The following is a 17,617-nucleotide window of genomic DNA, read 5'->3' as shown; positions in this document are numbered from 1 at the left end:
CACAACCCAATTTATTTGTATATAGCTTGTTAGGGTTTATTTTTTTTTACAGAACAGCAGCAGGTGCCGGGCAGTTCCTGGCACGCACAGTTTCTCTCACCCCCTTCAGTTGTGTTTCCTCATGGAGGAGGAGGTCGCCCAATTAAGGGACTTGGTCAATCAGCTGCGAGCTGAGAATCAACAGATGCGTCAAGAGCGAGAGACTAACCAGTCTTGCCCCAGCACCTCATCGGCAATTCCATCAGCCCCTGGACTCTCTTCAGTCCCTGCAGTAACTGAGAGGCTGATTCATTTCCCCAGAGACCGGAAATGCCCACTGTTTCGGGGCAGGGCAGGACTAAGTATTGGGGAGTGGATTGAAGAGGTCCACGCCTGCGTACGAGCTCGCCACCTGTCTCCAGCGGACCAAGCGCTCTTTATCTATGATCACCTGGAGGGAGAAGCAAGAGAAGAAATTAAATATCGGTCCCCAGAGGAAAGGGCAGATCCAGATAAGGTTCTGCTTATATTAAAAGAACTCTTTGGGTGTACAAAATCATATGTATCTCTGCAGGAAGAGTTCTTCTCCAGGAAGCAACAAGATGGTGAAACGTTACAAGAGTTCTCTCATGCATTAATGTGTTTGATGGAGAAGGTGGTACAAAAATCCCCTCATGGTTCACTTAATAGGGAGGTGTTGTCGAGAGATCAATTTGTTGAACATGTGTTTGATTGTTCCCTTCGCAGAGAACTCAAGCAGTTTGTCCGGGGCCACCCTACCGCCACCCTGATAGAGGTCCGTACTGAGGCCATTAGATGGGTACAAGAAGGGATGCCTGGGGGTGCAAGGGGCAGAAGCTATTCTGTTCCCAGTGCCTTTGGTTACCAGCACACTGTAGAAGGTAATCGGTCCAACCACCAGGGGGCAGGTAACTCATCCTTCAGTTCTGAGTTAAGTGAACTGAAGGAAATCCTCCGCAACCAGCAAGAGCAACTCATCCACCTCACTAAGAGCCTTACAGCTCTTAAAGAAGGCCCTAGAACTCAGTCAGGGCATGGTAAGAGAACGGTGATCTGTATGAGATGTCAAAAACCAGGTCACTTTGCTAGGGAGTGTAGAGAGGATTATGCAGTTATACAGCCCCAGCAAGCTCCTGCTGCCACACAACCCATGTCCCGCCCCAGAAACCAGGGAAACTGGCACCCCCTGAACCATTGAGCCAAAGTTCAGGTGGGGGCTCATCTGGCTCCAATTTGGCTGCTAGTCATGAAAGATTGGTTTCTGCATGTCCAAATATTTCTGTACGTATGGGAGGGGTGCAGGTTCCATGCTTAGTGGACACTGGATCAATGGTGTCAACGATGACCGAGCATTTCTTTCTACAGCATTTTGAGCCCTGGGGACCAGAAAAACTCCAGTCTTGTAATTGGCTCAGATTAAGTGCTGCAAATGGGTTAGCAATTCCATATGTTGGTTACCTGGAATTGGATGTACAGCTTTGTGGGAAAACTGTTAAAAAGCGGGGGGTGTTGGTTGTCAGAAACACTCCACATGGTGTATCCTTAGTCCCTGGTGTACTAGGAATGAACATCATCAAAGAATGTTACGGGGAGTTGTTTGTGCAACATGGGCCTGCCCTCTTTGACTTGCCTTCTGTGTTACAGGCCCCCACACCCATTCAGCACGCTCTTCAGCAGTGTTATCGGGTCCAAACTAAAGCCCCTCCTGAACGTCCGGGATGTGTAAGGGTAAAAGGGGGGAGGGTTTGCAGAGTCCCAGGGGGTACTATGAAAATGGTGGCAGCCACAGGCCCCCAACATTTGGCCGATCAGATTTTGTTTGAGCCCAGCAGCGGTGGCTTGCCTGCAGGGCTATTAGCTTCTCCAGCCCTGGTTCACATGGTTAAAGGTACGGTGTATATCCCCATTGTCAATGTAGGGACCCAGTGTGTTGTACTATACCCTAATACCATTCTAGGTACTGTTAGTGAAGCTTACCTTGCCAACTCACCTGATAACCTTGTGGAGGAGGGAGTAGAAGTTACAGTCTCTTCACAGACTACCAGTTCAGTGCAGGATAAGATCGCTGCAGTTGATTTAACAGCACTCACTCAGGACGAGCAGTGTCAAGTTAGGCTGCTACTGCAGAAATACAGTGGTATCTTTTCAGCCTATGAGGGAGATCTAGGTTGTACTAACCTCATTTCTCACGATATTCCATTACTAGATGACGTGCCAGTGCGCCAGCGATATCGTCGTATCCCACCTTCAGAATATGAGTCGGCAAAAGCCCACATTCGCCAACTTCTGGATGCACAGGTCATCAGAGAAAGTAGTAGCCCCTTTGCCTCTCCCATTGTGCTCGTGAGAAAGAAAGACGGCAGCCTTCGGTTGTGTGTGGACTACCGGCTTTTGAACAGCAAGACTCGCAAGGATGCGTTCCCCTTGCCCCGTATTGAAGAATCCCTTGATGCATTATCAGGGGCCCACTGGTTCTCCACATTGGACCTGGCTGCTGGGTACCATCAAGTACCTGTCACAGAGAGGGACAAGGCAAAGACGGCATTCTGTACCCCTTTTGGGTTGTTCGAGTGGAACCGGATGCCTTTTGGTTTGTGCAATGCCCCAAGCACTTTCCAAAGGTTGATGGAGAGGATCTTTGGGGAACAACATGGTCAATCATTGTTGTTGTATTTGGATGATGTTGTTGTTTTTTCTGCCACTGTGACAGAGCATATTCAACGCATGGATGCCGTGTTGGGCCGCCTACAGCAAGAAGGACTGAAAGCCAAGTTGGAGAAGTGCTCCTTCTTCAGACCAGAGGTGAACTACCTGGGTCACATCATTTCTAGAGAAGGTGTAGCCACTGATCCTGGCAAAATCGAGGCTGTTGCAGGGTGGCCAAGGCCTAACCATGTGTCAGAGCTGCGCTCTTTTCTAGGATTTGCCAGCTATTACAGACGTTTTGTTGAGGGGTTTGCCAAGCTGGCAGCCCCTTTACATCGCCTGGTTGCTCAACTCACTGGCACCAAAGCCCGGAAACCATCAGGTGGAAGCCTCCATGCTGCATGGACAGAGGAGTGTGAGCAGAGCTTCGAGGGGCTGAAGAAAAGGTTGGTGTCAACTCCAGTCCTGGCCTATGCTAACTTTTCATCACCCTTCATCTTGGAGGTTGATGCCAGCTACAACGGACTGGGTGCTGTACTGTCCCAAGAACAGCAGGGTAAGGTCAGACCCATTGCCTATGCAAGCCGTGGTCTTAAACCAACAGAACGCAACATGACAAACTACAGCTCCATGAAATTGGAATTTCTTGCCCTTAAATGGGCTATGACTGAAAAATTCCGGGACTATCTATTGGGACAGAAGTGTGTGGTGTATACAGACAATAATCCCCTCAGCCACCTGTCCACAGCCAAGCTGGGTGCTACCGAGCACCGTTGGGCCGCACAGTTGGCGTCCTTTGACTTTTCCATCAAATACAGGTCCGGTCAAAGCAACAAGAATGCAGATGCACTTTCCAGGCAACATCCACCAAGCATTCAAACATCAGAGTATGTAGCTCCAGGCACATCAGTCCCGGAATTGCTACAACAGGTTGTTGTGGAGAATCGAGTGACCCAGGCTACTGTTTCAGCTTTCCCTTGCTACTCTCCCCCTGACTTGCATGGTTTACAGGAAGCTGATCCAGTAATCCGAGAGTTCCTGACGTTTTGGACCAGAAAGAGGGCCCCGGATGCAGCTGAACGACGGCAGGCTTCCAAAGAAGTCCTGGTGCTGATCAAACAGTGGGACCGGCTAGTGGAGCAAGGAGGGGTGCTCTATCGTCGTGTCACCATCCCTAGAGGAGATGAAGTGCTCCAGTTAGTACTCCCTACATCGCTCAAGACCCAGATACTTCAACAGTTGCACAATGAACATGGGCACCAAGGTGCTGAGCGAACAACAGAGCTGGTCCGTCTGCGGTGCTATTGGCCAGGGATGCACCACGACATCAAGCAATGGTGTCGAGAATGTGAACGCTGCCAGGTATCCAAACACACTCAACCTACTGCCTGTGCTTATATGGGTCACTTGCTTGCTTCACGTCCAAACCAGATCCTGGCCATCGACTTCACCATCCTGGAGCCTTCGAAGAGCGGGGCAGAGAACATCCTGGTCATGACCGATGTCTTTTCGAAGTATACACAAGCCATCCCAACCCACGACCAGCGGGCATCCACAGTGGCCAGAGTATTGGTTAATGAGTGGTTCTGCAGGTTCGGTGTGCCTGGTCGCCTCCACTCTGACCAGGGCAGGAACTTTGAAAGCAACCTCATCCAGCAGCTCTGCCAGATGTATGGCATTGAGAAGAGCCGCACCACGCCCTACCATCCAGCTGGAAATGGCCAGTGTGAGAGGTTCAACCGCACCTTACACAACCTTCTCCGCACTCTGCCCACCACCAAGAAGAGAGACTGGTCCAGCTACCTGCCCCAAGTGACCTTTGCATACAATACAACAGCACATCAGTCGACTGGTGAGTCTCCGTTTTTCCTGATGTTTGGCCAAGACCCACAATTACCTGTTGATTTTCTGTTAGGCAGAGTACAGGAACCTGTACCTGGCCACCCCCATGATTGGATCGTGGAACACCAGACACGGCTACGTCATGCTTTTGAGAGTACAACCAGGCACCTGGAAGCTGCGGCTGCCCGGCGGAAGGAACACTATGACAAGCATGTTCGTGATGTCCCGCTGCAAGAAGGTCAGCTGGTCCTCCTCAAAGACACCAGCGTAAGGGGCCGTCACAAAATTCAAGACATCTGGAGCTCAACAGTGTATAAAGTACTGAAGGCCCCTGGAATGGGAGGGTCTGTGTATACTGTGGCTCCGGTGCGTAACCCCCAGCAGGTAAAGCACGTTCATCGTTCTCTCATAAAAGGCAAAGTGGATTGTGCTGCTAATTGTCCCCCCAGTGAACCCCCTGAACAGATGGGATCCATCTCAGCAGATGAGTCATCGTTTGGTAGTGACTGGGCCGTAGTGACCTCGGAACCCATGGCTGTCCCAAGAAACCACATACCAGCGCGGCCTGTCACCATCACCCTCTCACCAAACCAAACTGATGCTGTTGCTACCTCTCAGCCAAGCGAAGGCCCAGTGTATTCAACAACTAGCACTGAAATTCCAAGCACCAGTGAGGCCTCCCTGAGAAGAACTACCCGTCCGAACGCAGGCAGACACCCAAACCTTCACCACCTTCCTCAGGTTGCTGGGAGTAGTGCTATTGGGGCTAGTAACTCTCTGATGCCTGTGTTTAGTGGCTGTGCGGTGTTTAGGCCATGGCAATAAATGTAAATCGTCGGGCCGACGATTAAAAAAAACATGGGGTAGATTGTAGTGAACCTCAGTAGGGGTTGTGAACACAGCCTTTCTTAGCTCCTCCCCCCTGCACCCAGGTGCATTATAAAAAGGGCCAAGATGGCCGAACTCGACCTCTGCTGGTTGCCTACCAGGGTGGTGAGTTGGGTCCCCTCTTTTTAACAGTTTTCAGTTACAATTTTCCCTTTTTATTAATTTGTGTTTCTTGTTTTTAGGATCTCCTGCTGCTGTTCTGTTTTGGTTTTGTTTTGGTTCTGTTTTGATATTTTCTTTTGTTTGCTTTGGTTAAGTTTGCGTTGTGTTATTTCCCGTTTTCTGTGTCATTGTTTTGACAATTGAGTTGTTGGTTTACTTAACCTTTTGTTTTGTTGTTTGGTTTAGTTTGGTTTTATTCCAGTTTTCTTTATTTAGTGTTTCATCATTTCATCATTATTGTATTAAAATAAACATTATATATATATATATATATATCGTCTCTGCCTCTTTTAGATTTTCGAACCTGTGTCCTTATAATTTCTGTATCGTAATAGTTTATTTTCTTTGTTTTATTTCCTGGGGTGCAATTCCCCAGGTGGCGTTGTCGGTCCCTCTTTAGTTACCTTCCCTCCCCTTTATATTGAGTTTTTATAGAGTCCCGCCACACATGCTTTTCTCGCTCTGAAAAGCATTTTGCACGCATAAAAACTGGAAAAGTTGTTAACTCAGTCCCTTTCAATGCAAACGTGTAACTGAGCTTAAATAGGGTTATTTATGCCATCGCGCACCATTTGGAAGTGGAGAGCAGTTGTTTTGACTATAATTCACGTGTTAGGGTCAAAAACACATTGTGGGTCAAAACATGCTTTTCTCGCTCTGAAAAGCATTTTGCACGCATAAAAACTGGAAAAGTGAAAAACTTTGTCACTTTCAATGCAAACGTGTAACTGAGCTTAAATAGGGTTATTTATGCCATCGTGCACCATTTGGAAGTGGAGAGCAGTTGTTTTGACTATAATTCACGTGTTAGGGTCAAAAACACATTGTGGGTCAAAACATGCTTTTCTCGCTCTGAAAAGCATTTTGCACGCATAAAAACTGGAAAAGTTGATAACTCAGTCCCTTTCAATGCAAACGTGTAACTGAGCTTAAATAGGGTTATTTATGCCATCGCGCACCATTTGGAAGTGGAGAGCAGTTGTTTTGACTATAATTCACGTGTTAGGGTCAAAAACACATTGTGGGTCAAAACATGCTTTTCTCGCTGTGAAAAGCAAAAATGCTTTTCAGAGCGAGAAAAGCATAAAAACTGGAAAAGTTGATAACTCAGTCCCTTTCAATGCAAACGTGTAACTGAGCTTAAATAGGGTTATTTATGCCATCGCGCACCATTTGGAAGTGGAGAGCAGTTGTTTTGACTATAATTCACGTGTTAGGGTCAAAAACACATTGTGGGTCAAAACATGCTTTTCTCGCTCTGAAAAGCATTTTGCACGCATAAAAACTGGAAAAGTGAAAAACTTTGTCACTTTCAATGCAAACGTGTAACTGAGCTTAAATAGGGTTATTTATGCCATCGTGCACCATTTGGAAGTGGAGAGCAGTTGTTTTGACTATAATTCACGTGTTAGGGTCAAAAACACATTGTGGGTCAAAACATGCTTTTCTCGCTCTGAAAAGCATTTTGCACGCATAAAAACTGGAAAAGTTGATAACTCAGTCCCTTTCAATGCAAACGTGTAACTGAGCTTAAATAGGGTTATTTATGCCATCGCGCACCATTTGGAAGTGGAGAGCAGTTGTTTTGACTATAATTCACGTGTTAGGGTCAAAAACACATTGTGGGTCAAAACATGCTTTTCTCGCTGTGAAAAGCAAAAATGCTTTTCAGAGCGAGAAAAGCATAAAAACTGGAAAAGTTGATAACTCAGTCCCTTTCAATGCAAACGTGTAACTGAGCTTAAATAGGGTTATTTATGCCATCGCGCACCATTTGGAAGTGGAGAGTAGTTGTTTTGACTATAATTCACGTGTTAGGGTCAAAAACACATTGTGGGTCAAAACATGCTTTTCTCGCTCTGAAAAGCATTTTGCACGCATAAAAACTGGAAAAGTTGATAACTCAGTCCCTTTCAATGCAAACGTGTAACTGAGCTTAAATAGGGTTATTTATGCCATCGCGCACCATTTGGAAGTGGAGAGCAGTTGTTTTGACTATAATTCACGTGTTAGGGTCAAAAACACATTGTGGGTCAAAACATGCTTTTCTCGCTGTGAAAAGCAAAAATGCTTTTCAGAGCGAGAAAAGCATAAAAACTGGAAAAGTTGATAACTCAGTCCCTTTCAATGCAAACGTGTAACTGAGCTTAAATAGGGTTATTTATGCCATCGCGCACCATTTGGAAGTGGAGAGCAGTTGTTTTGACTATAATTCACGTGTTAGGGTCAAAAACACATTGTGGGTCAAAACATGCTTTTCTCGCTCTGAAAAGCATTTTGCACGCATAAAAACTGGAAAAGTTGATAACTCAGTCCCTTTCAATGCAAACGTGTAACTGAGCTTAAATAGGGTTATTTATGCCATCGCGCACCATTTGGAAGTGGAGAGCAGTTGTTTTGACTATAATTCACGTGTTAGGGTCAAAAACACATTGTGGGTCAAAACATGCTTTTCTCGCTCTGAAAAGCATTTTGCACGCATAAAAACTGGAAAAGTTGATAACTCAGTCCCTTTCAATGCAAACGTGTAACTGAGCTTAAATAGGGTTATTTATGCCATCGCGCACCATTTGGAAGTGGAGAGCAGTTGTTTTGACTATAATTCACGTGTTAGGGTCAAAAACACATTGTGGGTCAAAACATGCTTTTCTCGCTGTGAAAAGCAAAAATGCTTTTCAGAGCGAGAAAAGCATAAAAACTGGAAAAGTTGATAACTCAGTCCCTTTCAATGCAAACGTGTAACTGAGCTTAAATAGGGTTATTTATGCCATCGCGCACCATTTGGAAGTGGAGAGCAGTTGTTTTGACTATAATTCACGTGTTAGGGTCAAAAACACATTGTGGGTCAAAACATGCTTTTCTCGCTCTGAAAAGCATTTTGCACGCATAAAAACTGGAAAAGTGAATAACTCAGTCACTTTCAATGCAAACGTGTAACTGAGCTTAAATAGGGTTATTTATGCCATCGCGCACCATTTGGAAGTGGAGAGCAGTTGTTTTGACTATAATTCACGTGTTAGGGTCAAAAACACATTGTGGGTCAAAACATGCTTTTCTCGCTCTGAAAAGCATTTTGCACGCATAAAAACTGGAAAAGTTGATAACTCAGTCCCTTTCAATGCAAACGTGTAACTGAGCTTAAATTGGGTTATTTATGCCATCGCGCACCATTTGGAAGTGGAGAGCAGTTGTTTTGACTATAATTCACGTGTTAGGGTCAAAAACACATTGTGGGTCAAAACATGCTTTTCTCGCTGTGAAAAGCAAAAATGCTTTTCAGAGCGAGAAAAGCATAAAAACTGGAAAAGTTGATAACTCAGTCCCTTTCAATGCAAACGTGTAACTGAGCTTAAATAGGGTTATTTATGCCATCGCGCACCATTTGGAAGTGGAGAGCAGTTGTTTTGACTGTAATTCACGTGTTAGGGTCAAAAACACATTGTGGGTCAAAACATGCTTTTCTCGCTCTGAAAAGCATTTTGCACGCATAAAAACTGGAAAAGTGAATAACTCAGTCACTTTCAATGCAAACGTGTAACTGAGCTTAAATAGGGTTATTTATGCCATCGCGCACCATTTGGAAGTGGAGAGCAGTTGTTTTGACTATAATTCACGTGTTAGGGTCAAAAACACATTGTGGGTCAAAACATGCTTTTCTCGCTCTGAAAAGCATTTTGCACGCATAAAAACTGGAAAAGTTGATAACTCAGTCCCTTTCAATGCAAACGTGTAACTGAGCTTAAATAGGGTTATTTATGCCATCGCGCACCATTTGGAAGTGGAGAGCAGTTGTTTTGACTATAATTCACGTGTTAGGGTCAAAAACACATTGTGGGTCAAAACATGCTTTTCTCGCTGTGAAAAGCAAAAATGCTTTTCAGAGCGAGAAAAGCATAAAAACTGGAAAAGTTGATAACTCAGTCCCTTTCAATGCAAACGTGTAACTGAGCTTAAATAGGGTTATTTATGCCATCGCGCACCATTTGGAAGTGGAGAGCAGTTGTTTTGACTATAATTCACGTGTTAGGGTCAAAAACACATTGTGGGTCAAAACATGCTTTTCTCGCTCTGAAAAGCATTTTGCACGCATAAAAACTGGAAAAGTGAATAACTCAGTCCCTTTCAATGCAAACGTGTAACTGAGCTTAAATAGGGTTATTTCTGCCATCGCGCACCATTTGGAAGTGGAGAGCAGTTGTTTTGACTATAATTCACGTGTTAGGGTCAAAAACACATTGTGGGTCAAAACATGCTTTTCTCGCTGTCAGAGCGAGAAAAGCATAAAAACTGGAAAAGTTGATAACTCAGTCCCTTTCAATGCAAACGTGTAACTGAGCTTAAATAGGGTTATTTATGCCATCGCGCACCATTTGGAAGTGGAGAGCAGTTGTTTTGACTATAATTCACGTGTTAGGGTCAAAAACACATTGTGGGTCAAAACATGCTTTTCTCGCTCTGAAAAGCATTTTGCACGCATACAAACTGGAAAAGTTGATAACTCAGTCCCTTTCAATGCAAACGTGTAACTGAGCTTAAATAGGGTTATTTATGCCATCGCGCACCATTTGGAAGTGGAGAACAGTTGTTTTGACTATAATTCACGTGTTAGGGTCAAAAACACATTGTGGGTCAAAACATGCTTTTCTCGCTCTGAAAAGCATTTTGCACGCATAAAAACTGGAAAAGTTGATAACTCAGTCCCTTTCAATGCAATCGTGTAACTGAGCTTAAATAGGGTTATTTATGCCATCGCGCACCATTTGGAAGTGGAGAGCAGTTGTTTTGACTATAATTCACGTGTTAGGGTCAACAACACATTGTGGGTCAAAACATGCTTTTCTCGCTCTGAAAAGCATTTTGCACGCATAAAAACTGGAAAAGTGAATAACTCAGTCCCTTTCAATGCAAACGTGTAACTGAGCTTAAATAGGGTTATTTCTGCCATCGCGCACCATTTGGAAGTGGAGAGCAGTTGTTTTGACTATAATTCACGTGTTAGGGTCAAAAACACATTGTGGGTCAAAACATGCTTTTCTCGAAGTTAAAAGCAAAAATGCTTTTCAGAGCGAGAAAAGCATAAAAACTGGAAAAGTTGATAACTCAGTCCCTTTCAATGCAAACGTGTAACTGAGCTTAAATAGGGTTATTTATGCCATCGCGCACCATTTGGAAGTGGAGAGCAGTTGTTTTGACTATAATTCACGTGTTAGGGTCAAAAACACATTGTGGGTCAAAACATGCTTTTCTCGCTCTGAAAAGCATTTTGCACGCATAAAAACTGGAAAAGTTGATAACTCAGTCCCTTTCAATGCAAACGTGTAACTGAGCTTAAATAGGGTTATTTATGCCATCGCGCACCATTTGGAAGTGGAGAGCAGTTGTTTTGACTATAATTCACGTGTTAGGGTCAAAAACACATTGTGGGTCAAAACATGCTTTTCTCGCTCTGAAAAGCATTTTGCACGCATAAAAACTGGAAAAGTTGATAACTCAGTCCCTTTCAATGCAAACGTGTAACTGAGCTTAAATAGGGTTATTTATGCCATCGCGCACCATTTGGAAGTGGAGAGCAGTTGTTTTGACTATAATTCACGTGTTAGGGTCAAAAACACATTGTGGGTCAAAACATGCTTTTCTCGCTGTGAAAAGCAAAAATGCTTTTCAGAGCGAGAAAAGCATAAAAACTGGAAAAGTTGATAACTCAGTCCCTTTCAATGCAAACGTGTAACTGAGCTTAAATAGGGTTATTTATGCCATCGCGCACCATTTGGAAGTGGAGAGCAGTTGTTTTGACTATAATTCACGTGTTAGGGTCAAAAACACATTGTGGGTCAAAACATGCTTTTCTCGCTCTGAAAAGCATTTTGCACGCATAAAAACTGGAAAAGTTGATAACTCAGTCCCTTTCAATGCAAACGTGTAACTGAGCTTAAATAGGGTTATTTATGCCATCGCGCACCATTTGGAAGTGGAGAGCAGTTGTTTTGACTATAATTCACGTGTTAGGGTCAAAAACACATTGTGGGTCAAAACATGCTTTTCTCGCTGTGAAAAGCAAAAATGCTTTTCAGAGCGAGAAAAGCATAAAAACTGGAAAAGTTGATAACTCAGTCCCTTTCAATGCAAACGTGTAACTGAGCTTAAATAGGGTTATTTATGCCATCGCGCACCATTTGGAAGTGGAGAGTAGTTGTTTTGACTATAATTCACGTGTTAGGGTCAAAAACACATTGTGGGTCAAAACATGCTTTTCTCGCTCTGAAAAGCATTTTGCACGCATAAAAACTGGAAAAGTTGATAACTCAGTCCCTTTCAATGCAAACGTGTAACTGAGCTTAAATAGGGTTATTTATGCCATCGCGCACCATTTGGAAGTGGAGAGCAGTTGTTTTGACTATAATTCACGTGTTAGGGTCAAAAACACATTGTGGGTCAAAACATGCTTTTCTCGCTGTGAAAAGCAAAAATGCTTTTCAGAGCGAGAAAAGCATAAAAACTGGAAAAGTTGATAACTCAGTCCCTTTCAATGCAAACGTGTAACTGAGCTTAAATAGGGTTATTTATGCCATCGCGCACCATTTGGAAGTGGAGAGCAGTTGTTTTGACTATAATTCACGTGTTAGGGTCAAAAACACATTGTGGGTCAAAACATGCTTTTCTCGCTCTGAAAAGCATTTTGCACGCATAAAAACTGGAAAAGTTGATAACTCAGTCCCTTTCAATGCAAACGTGTAACTGAGCTTAAATAGGGTTATTTATGCCATCGCGCACCATTTGGAAGTGGAGAGCAGTTGTTTTGACTATAATTCACGTGTTAGGGTCAAAAACACATTGTGGGTCAAAACATGCTTTTCTCGCTCTGAAAAGCATTTTGCACGCATAAAAACTGGAAAAGTTGATAACTCAGTCCCTTTCAATGCAAACGTGTAACTGAGCTTAAATAGGGTTATTTATGCCATCGCGCACCATTTGGAAGTGGAGAGCAGTTGTTTTGACTATAATTCACGTGTTAGGGTCAAAAACACATTGTGGGTCAAAACATGCTTTTCTCGCTGTGAAAAGCAAAAATGCTTTTCAGAGCGAGAAAAGCATAAAAACTGGAAAAGTTGATAACTCAGTCCCTTTCAATGCAAACGTGTAACTGAGCTTAAATAGGGTTATTTATGCCATCGCGCACCATTTGGAAGTGGAGAGCAGTTGTTTTGACTATAATTCACGTGTTAGGGTCAAAAACACATTGTGGGTCAAAACATGCTTTTCTCGCTCTGAAAAGCATTTTGCACGCATAAAAACTGGAAAAGTGAATAACTCAGTCACTTTCAATGCAAACGTGTAACTGAGCTTAAATAGGGTTATTTATGCCATCGCGCACCATTTGGAAGTGGAGAGCAGTTGTTTTGACTATAATTCACGTGTTAGGGTCAAAAACACATTGTGGGTCAAAACATGCTTTTCTCGCTCTGAAAAGCATTTTGCACGCATAAAAACTGGAAAAGTTGATAACTCAGTCCCTTTCAATGCAAACGTGTAACTGAGCTTAAATAGGGTTATTTATGCCATCGCGCACCATTTGGAAGTGGAGAGCAGTTGTTTTGACTATAATTCACGTGTTAGGGTCAAAAACACATTGTGGGTCAAAACATGCTTTTCTCGCTGTGAAAAGCAAAAATGCTTTTCAGAGCGAGAAAAGCATAAAAACTGGAAAAGTTGATAACTCAGTCCCTTTCAATGCAAACGTGTAACTGAGCTTAAATAGGGTTATTTATGCCATCGCGCACCATTTGGAAGTGGAGAGCAGTTGTTTTGACTGTAATTCACGTGTTAGGGTCAAAAACACATTGTGGGTCAAAACATGCTTTTCTCGCTCTGAAAAGCATTTTGCACGCATAAAAACTGGAAAAGTGAATAACTCAGTCCCTTTCAATGCAAACGTGTAACTGAGCTTAAATAGGGTTATTTCTGCCATCGCGCACCATTTGGAAGTGGAGAGCAGTTGTTTTGACTATAATTCACGTGTTAGGGTCAAAAACACATTGTGGGTCAAAACATGCTTTTCTCGCTGTCAGAGCGAGAAAAGCATAAAAACTGGAAAAGTTGATAACTCAGTCCCTTTCAATGCAAACGTGTAACTGAGCTTAAATAGGGTTATTTATGCCATCGCGCACCATTTGGAAGTGGAGAGCAGTTGTTTTGACTATAATTCACGTGTTAGGGTCAAAAACACATTGTGGGTCAAAACATGCTTTTCTCGCTCTGAAAAGCATTTTGCACGCATAAAAACTGGAAAAGTGAATAACTCAGTCCCTTTCAATGCAAACGTGTAACTGAGCTTAAATAGGGTTATTTCTGCCATCGCGCACCATTTGGAAGTGGAGAGCAGTTGTTTTGACTATAATTCACGTGTTAGGGTCAAAAACACATTGTGGGTCAAAACATGCTTTTCTCGCTGTCAGAGCGAGAAAAGCATAAAAACTGGAAAAGTTGATAACTCAGTCCCTTTCAATGCAAACGTGTAACTGAGCTTAAATAGGGTTATTTATGCCATCGCGCACCATTTGGAAGTGGAGAGCAGTTGTTTTGACTATAATTCACGTGTTAGGGTCAAAAAACACATTGTGGGTCAAAACATGCTTTTCTCGCTCTGAAAAGCATTTTGCACGCATACAAACTGGAAAAGTTGATAACTCAGTCCCTTTCAATGCAAACGTGTAACTGAGCTTAAATAGGGTTATTTATGCCATCGCGCACCATTTGGAAGTGGAGAACAGTTGTTTTGACTATAATTCACGTGTTAGGGTCAAAAACACATTGTGGGTCAAAACATGCTTTTCTCGCTCTGAAAAGCATTTTGCACGCATAAAAACTGGAAAAGTTGATAACTCAGTCCCTTTCAATGCAATCGTGTAACTGAGCTTAAATAGGGTTATTTATGCCATCGCGCACCATTTGGAAGTGGAGAGCAGTTGTTTTGACTATAATTCACGTGTTAGGGTCAACAACACATTGTGGGTCAAAACATGCTTTTCTCGCTCTGAAAAGCATTTTGCACGCATAAAAACTGGAAAAGTGAATAACTCAGTCCCTTTCAATGCAAACGTGTAACTGAGCTTAAATAGGGTTATTTCTGCCATCGCGCACCATTTGGAAGTGGAGAGCAGTTGTTTTGACTATAATTCACGTGTTAGGGTCAAAAACACATTGTGGGTCAAAACATGCTTTTCTCGAAGTTAAAAGCAAAAATGCTTTTCAGAGCGAGAAAAGCATAAAAACTGGAAAAGTTGATAACTCAGTCCCTTTCAATGCAAACGTGTAACTGAGCTTAAATAGGGTTATTTATGCCATCGCGCACCATTTGGAAGTGGAGAGCAGTTGTTTTGACTATAATTCACGTGTTAGGGTCAAAAACACATTGTGGGTCAAAACATGCTTTTCTCGCTCTGAAAAGCATTTTGCACGCATAAAAACTGGAAAAGTTGATAACTCAGTCCCTTTCAATGCAAACGTGTAACTGAGCTTAAATAGGGTTATTTATGCCATCGCGCACCATTTGGAAGTGGAGAGCAGTTGTTTTGACTATAATTCACGTGTTAGGGTCAAAAACACATTGTGGGTCAAAACATGCTTTTCTCGCTCTGAAAAGCATTTTGCACGCATAAAAACTGGAAAAGTTGATAACTCAGTCCCTTTCAATGCAAACGTGTAACTGAGCTTAAATAGGGTTATTTATGCCATCGCGCACCATTTGGAAGTGGAGAGCAGTTGTTTTGACTATAATTCACGTGTTAGGGTCAAAAACACATTGTGGGTCAAAACATGCTTTTCTCGCTGTGAAAAGCAAAAATGCTTTTCAGAGCGAGAAAAGCATAAAAACTGGAAAAGTTGATAACTCAGTCCCTTTCAATGCAAACGTGTAACTGAGCTTAAATAGGGTTATTTATGCCATCGCGCACCATTTGGAAGTGGAGAGCAGTTGTTTTGACTATAATTCACGTGTTAGGGTCAAAAACACATTGTGGGTCAAAACATGCTTTTCTCGCTCTGAAAAGCATTTTGCACGCATAAAAACTGGAAAAGTGAATAACTCAGTCACTTTCAATGCAAACGTGTAACTGAGCTTAAATAGGGTTATTTATGCCATCGCGCACCATTTGGAAGTGGAGAGCAGTTGTTTTGACTATAATTCACGTGTTAGGGTCAAAAACACATTGTGGGTCAAAACATGCTTTTCTCGCTCTGAAAAGCATTTTGCACGCATAAAAACTGGAAAAGTTGATAACTCAGTCCCTTTCAATGCAAACGTGTAACTGAGCTTAAATAGGGTTATTTATGCCATCGCGCACCATTTGGAAGTGGAGAGCAGTTGTTTTGACTATAATTCACGTGTTAGGGTCAAAAACACATTGTGGGTCAAAACATGCTTTTCTCGCTGTGAAAAGCAAAAATGCTTTTCAGAGCGAGAAAAGCATAAAAACTGGAAAAGTTGATAACTCAGTCCCTTTCAATGCAAACGTGTAACTGAGCTTAAATAGGGTTATTTATGCCATCGCGCACCATTTGGAAGTGGAGAGCAGTTGTTTTGACTGTAATTCACGTGTTAGGGTCAAAAACACATTGTGGGTCAAAACATGCTTTTCTCGCTCTGAAAAGCATTTTGCACGCATAAAAACTGGAAAAGTGAATAACTCAGTCACTTTCAATGCAAACGTGTAACTGAGCTTAAATAGGGTTATTTATGCCATCGCGCACCATTTGGAAGTGGAGAGCAGTTGTTTTGACTATAATTCACGTGTTAGGGTCAAAAACACATTGTGGGTCAAAACATGCTTTTCTCGCTCTGAAAAGCATTTTGCACGCATAAAAACTGGAAAAGTTGATAACTCAGTCCCTTTCAATGCAAACGTGTAACTGAGCTTAAATAGGGTTATTTATGCCATCGCGCACCATTTGGAAGTGGAGAGCAGTTGTTTTGACTATAATTCACGTGTTAGGGTCAAAAACACATTGTGGGTCAAAACATGCTTTTCTCGCTGTGAAAAGCAAAAATGCTTTTCAGAGCGAGAAAAGCATAAAAACTGGAAAAGTTGATAACTCAGTCCCTTTCAATGCAAACGTGTAACTGAGCTTAAATAGGGTTATTTATGCCATCGCGCACCATTTGGAAGTGGAGAGCAGTTGTTTTGACTGTAATTCACGTGTTAGGGTCAAAAACACATTGTGGGTCAAAACATGCTTTTCTCGCTCTGAAAAGCATTTTGCACGCATAAAAACTGGAAAAGTGAATAACTCAGTCCCTTTCAATGCAAACGTGTAACTGAGCTTAAATAGGGTTATTTCTGCCATCGCGCACCATTTGGAAGTGGAGAGCAGTTGTTTTGACTATAATTCACGTGTTAGGGTCAAAAACACATTGTGGGTCAAAACATGCTTTTCTCGCTGTCAGAGCGAGAAAAGCATAAAAACTGGAAAAGTTGATAACTCAGTCCCTTTCAATGCAAACGTGTAACTGAGCTTAAATAGGGTTATTTATGCCATCGCGCACCATTTGGAAGTGGAGAGCAGTTGTTTTGACTATAATTCACGTGTTAGGGTCAAAAACACATTGTGGGTCAAAACATGCTTTTCTCGCTCTGAAAAGCATTTTGCACGCATAAAAACTGGAAAAGTGAATAACTCAGTCCCTTTCAATGCAAACGTGTAACTGAGCTTAAATAGGGTTATTTCTGCCATCGCGCACCATTTGGAAGTTGGAGAGCAGTTGTTTTGACTATAATTCACGTGTTAGGGTCAAAAACACATTGTGGGTCAAAACATGCTTTTCTCGCTGTCAGAGCGAGAAAAGCATAAAAACTGGAAAAGTTGATAACTCAGTCCCTTTCAATGCAAACGTGTAACTGAGCTTAAATAGGGTTATTTATGCCATCGCGCACCATTTGGAAGTGGAGAGCAGTTGTTTTGACTATAATTCACGTGTTAGGGTCAAAAACACATTGTGGGTCAAAACATGCTTTTCTCGCTCTGAAAAGCATTTTGCACGCATACAAACTGGAAAAGTTGATAACTCAGTCCCTTTCAATGCAAA

General features: G+C 42.7%; 1 protein-coding gene across 1 annotated transcript in view; it reads left to right on the top strand.

Moving 5' to 3' along the window:
- Positions 1-422: 422 nt before the first annotated feature.
- LOC311358852 (syntaxin-binding protein 5-like) overlaps positions 423-17,617 on the top strand; it is a gene marked incomplete at its 5' end in the record, with an annotated part of 159,695 nt that continues 142,500 nt past the window's right edge. The window contains 8 exons of the mRNA XM_084478955.1: positions 423-496; positions 727-908; positions 2,207-2,590; positions 2,711-2,836; positions 2,921-3,207; positions 3,658-4,458; positions 4,562-4,726; positions 4,954-5,158. Coding sequence (XP_084335081.1) covers positions 423-496; positions 727-908; positions 2,207-2,590; positions 2,711-2,836; positions 2,921-3,207; positions 3,658-4,458; positions 4,562-4,726; positions 4,954-5,158 — 2,224 coding nt within the window. The remainder of the gene's footprint in view (positions 497-726; positions 909-2,206; positions 2,591-2,710; positions 2,837-2,920; positions 3,208-3,657; positions 4,459-4,561; positions 4,727-4,953; positions 5,159-17,617) is intronic.

The sequence above is a fragment of the Micromesistius poutassou genome (assembly GCF_964030765.1).
Source record: "Micromesistius poutassou genome assembly, chromosome: 14".
Taxonomy (NCBI): domain Eukaryota; kingdom Metazoa; phylum Chordata; class Actinopteri; order Gadiformes; family Gadidae; genus Micromesistius; species Micromesistius poutassou.
Note: the sequence above shows the minus strand (reverse complement) of the source record. Positions and strands in the feature narration are given on the sequence as shown.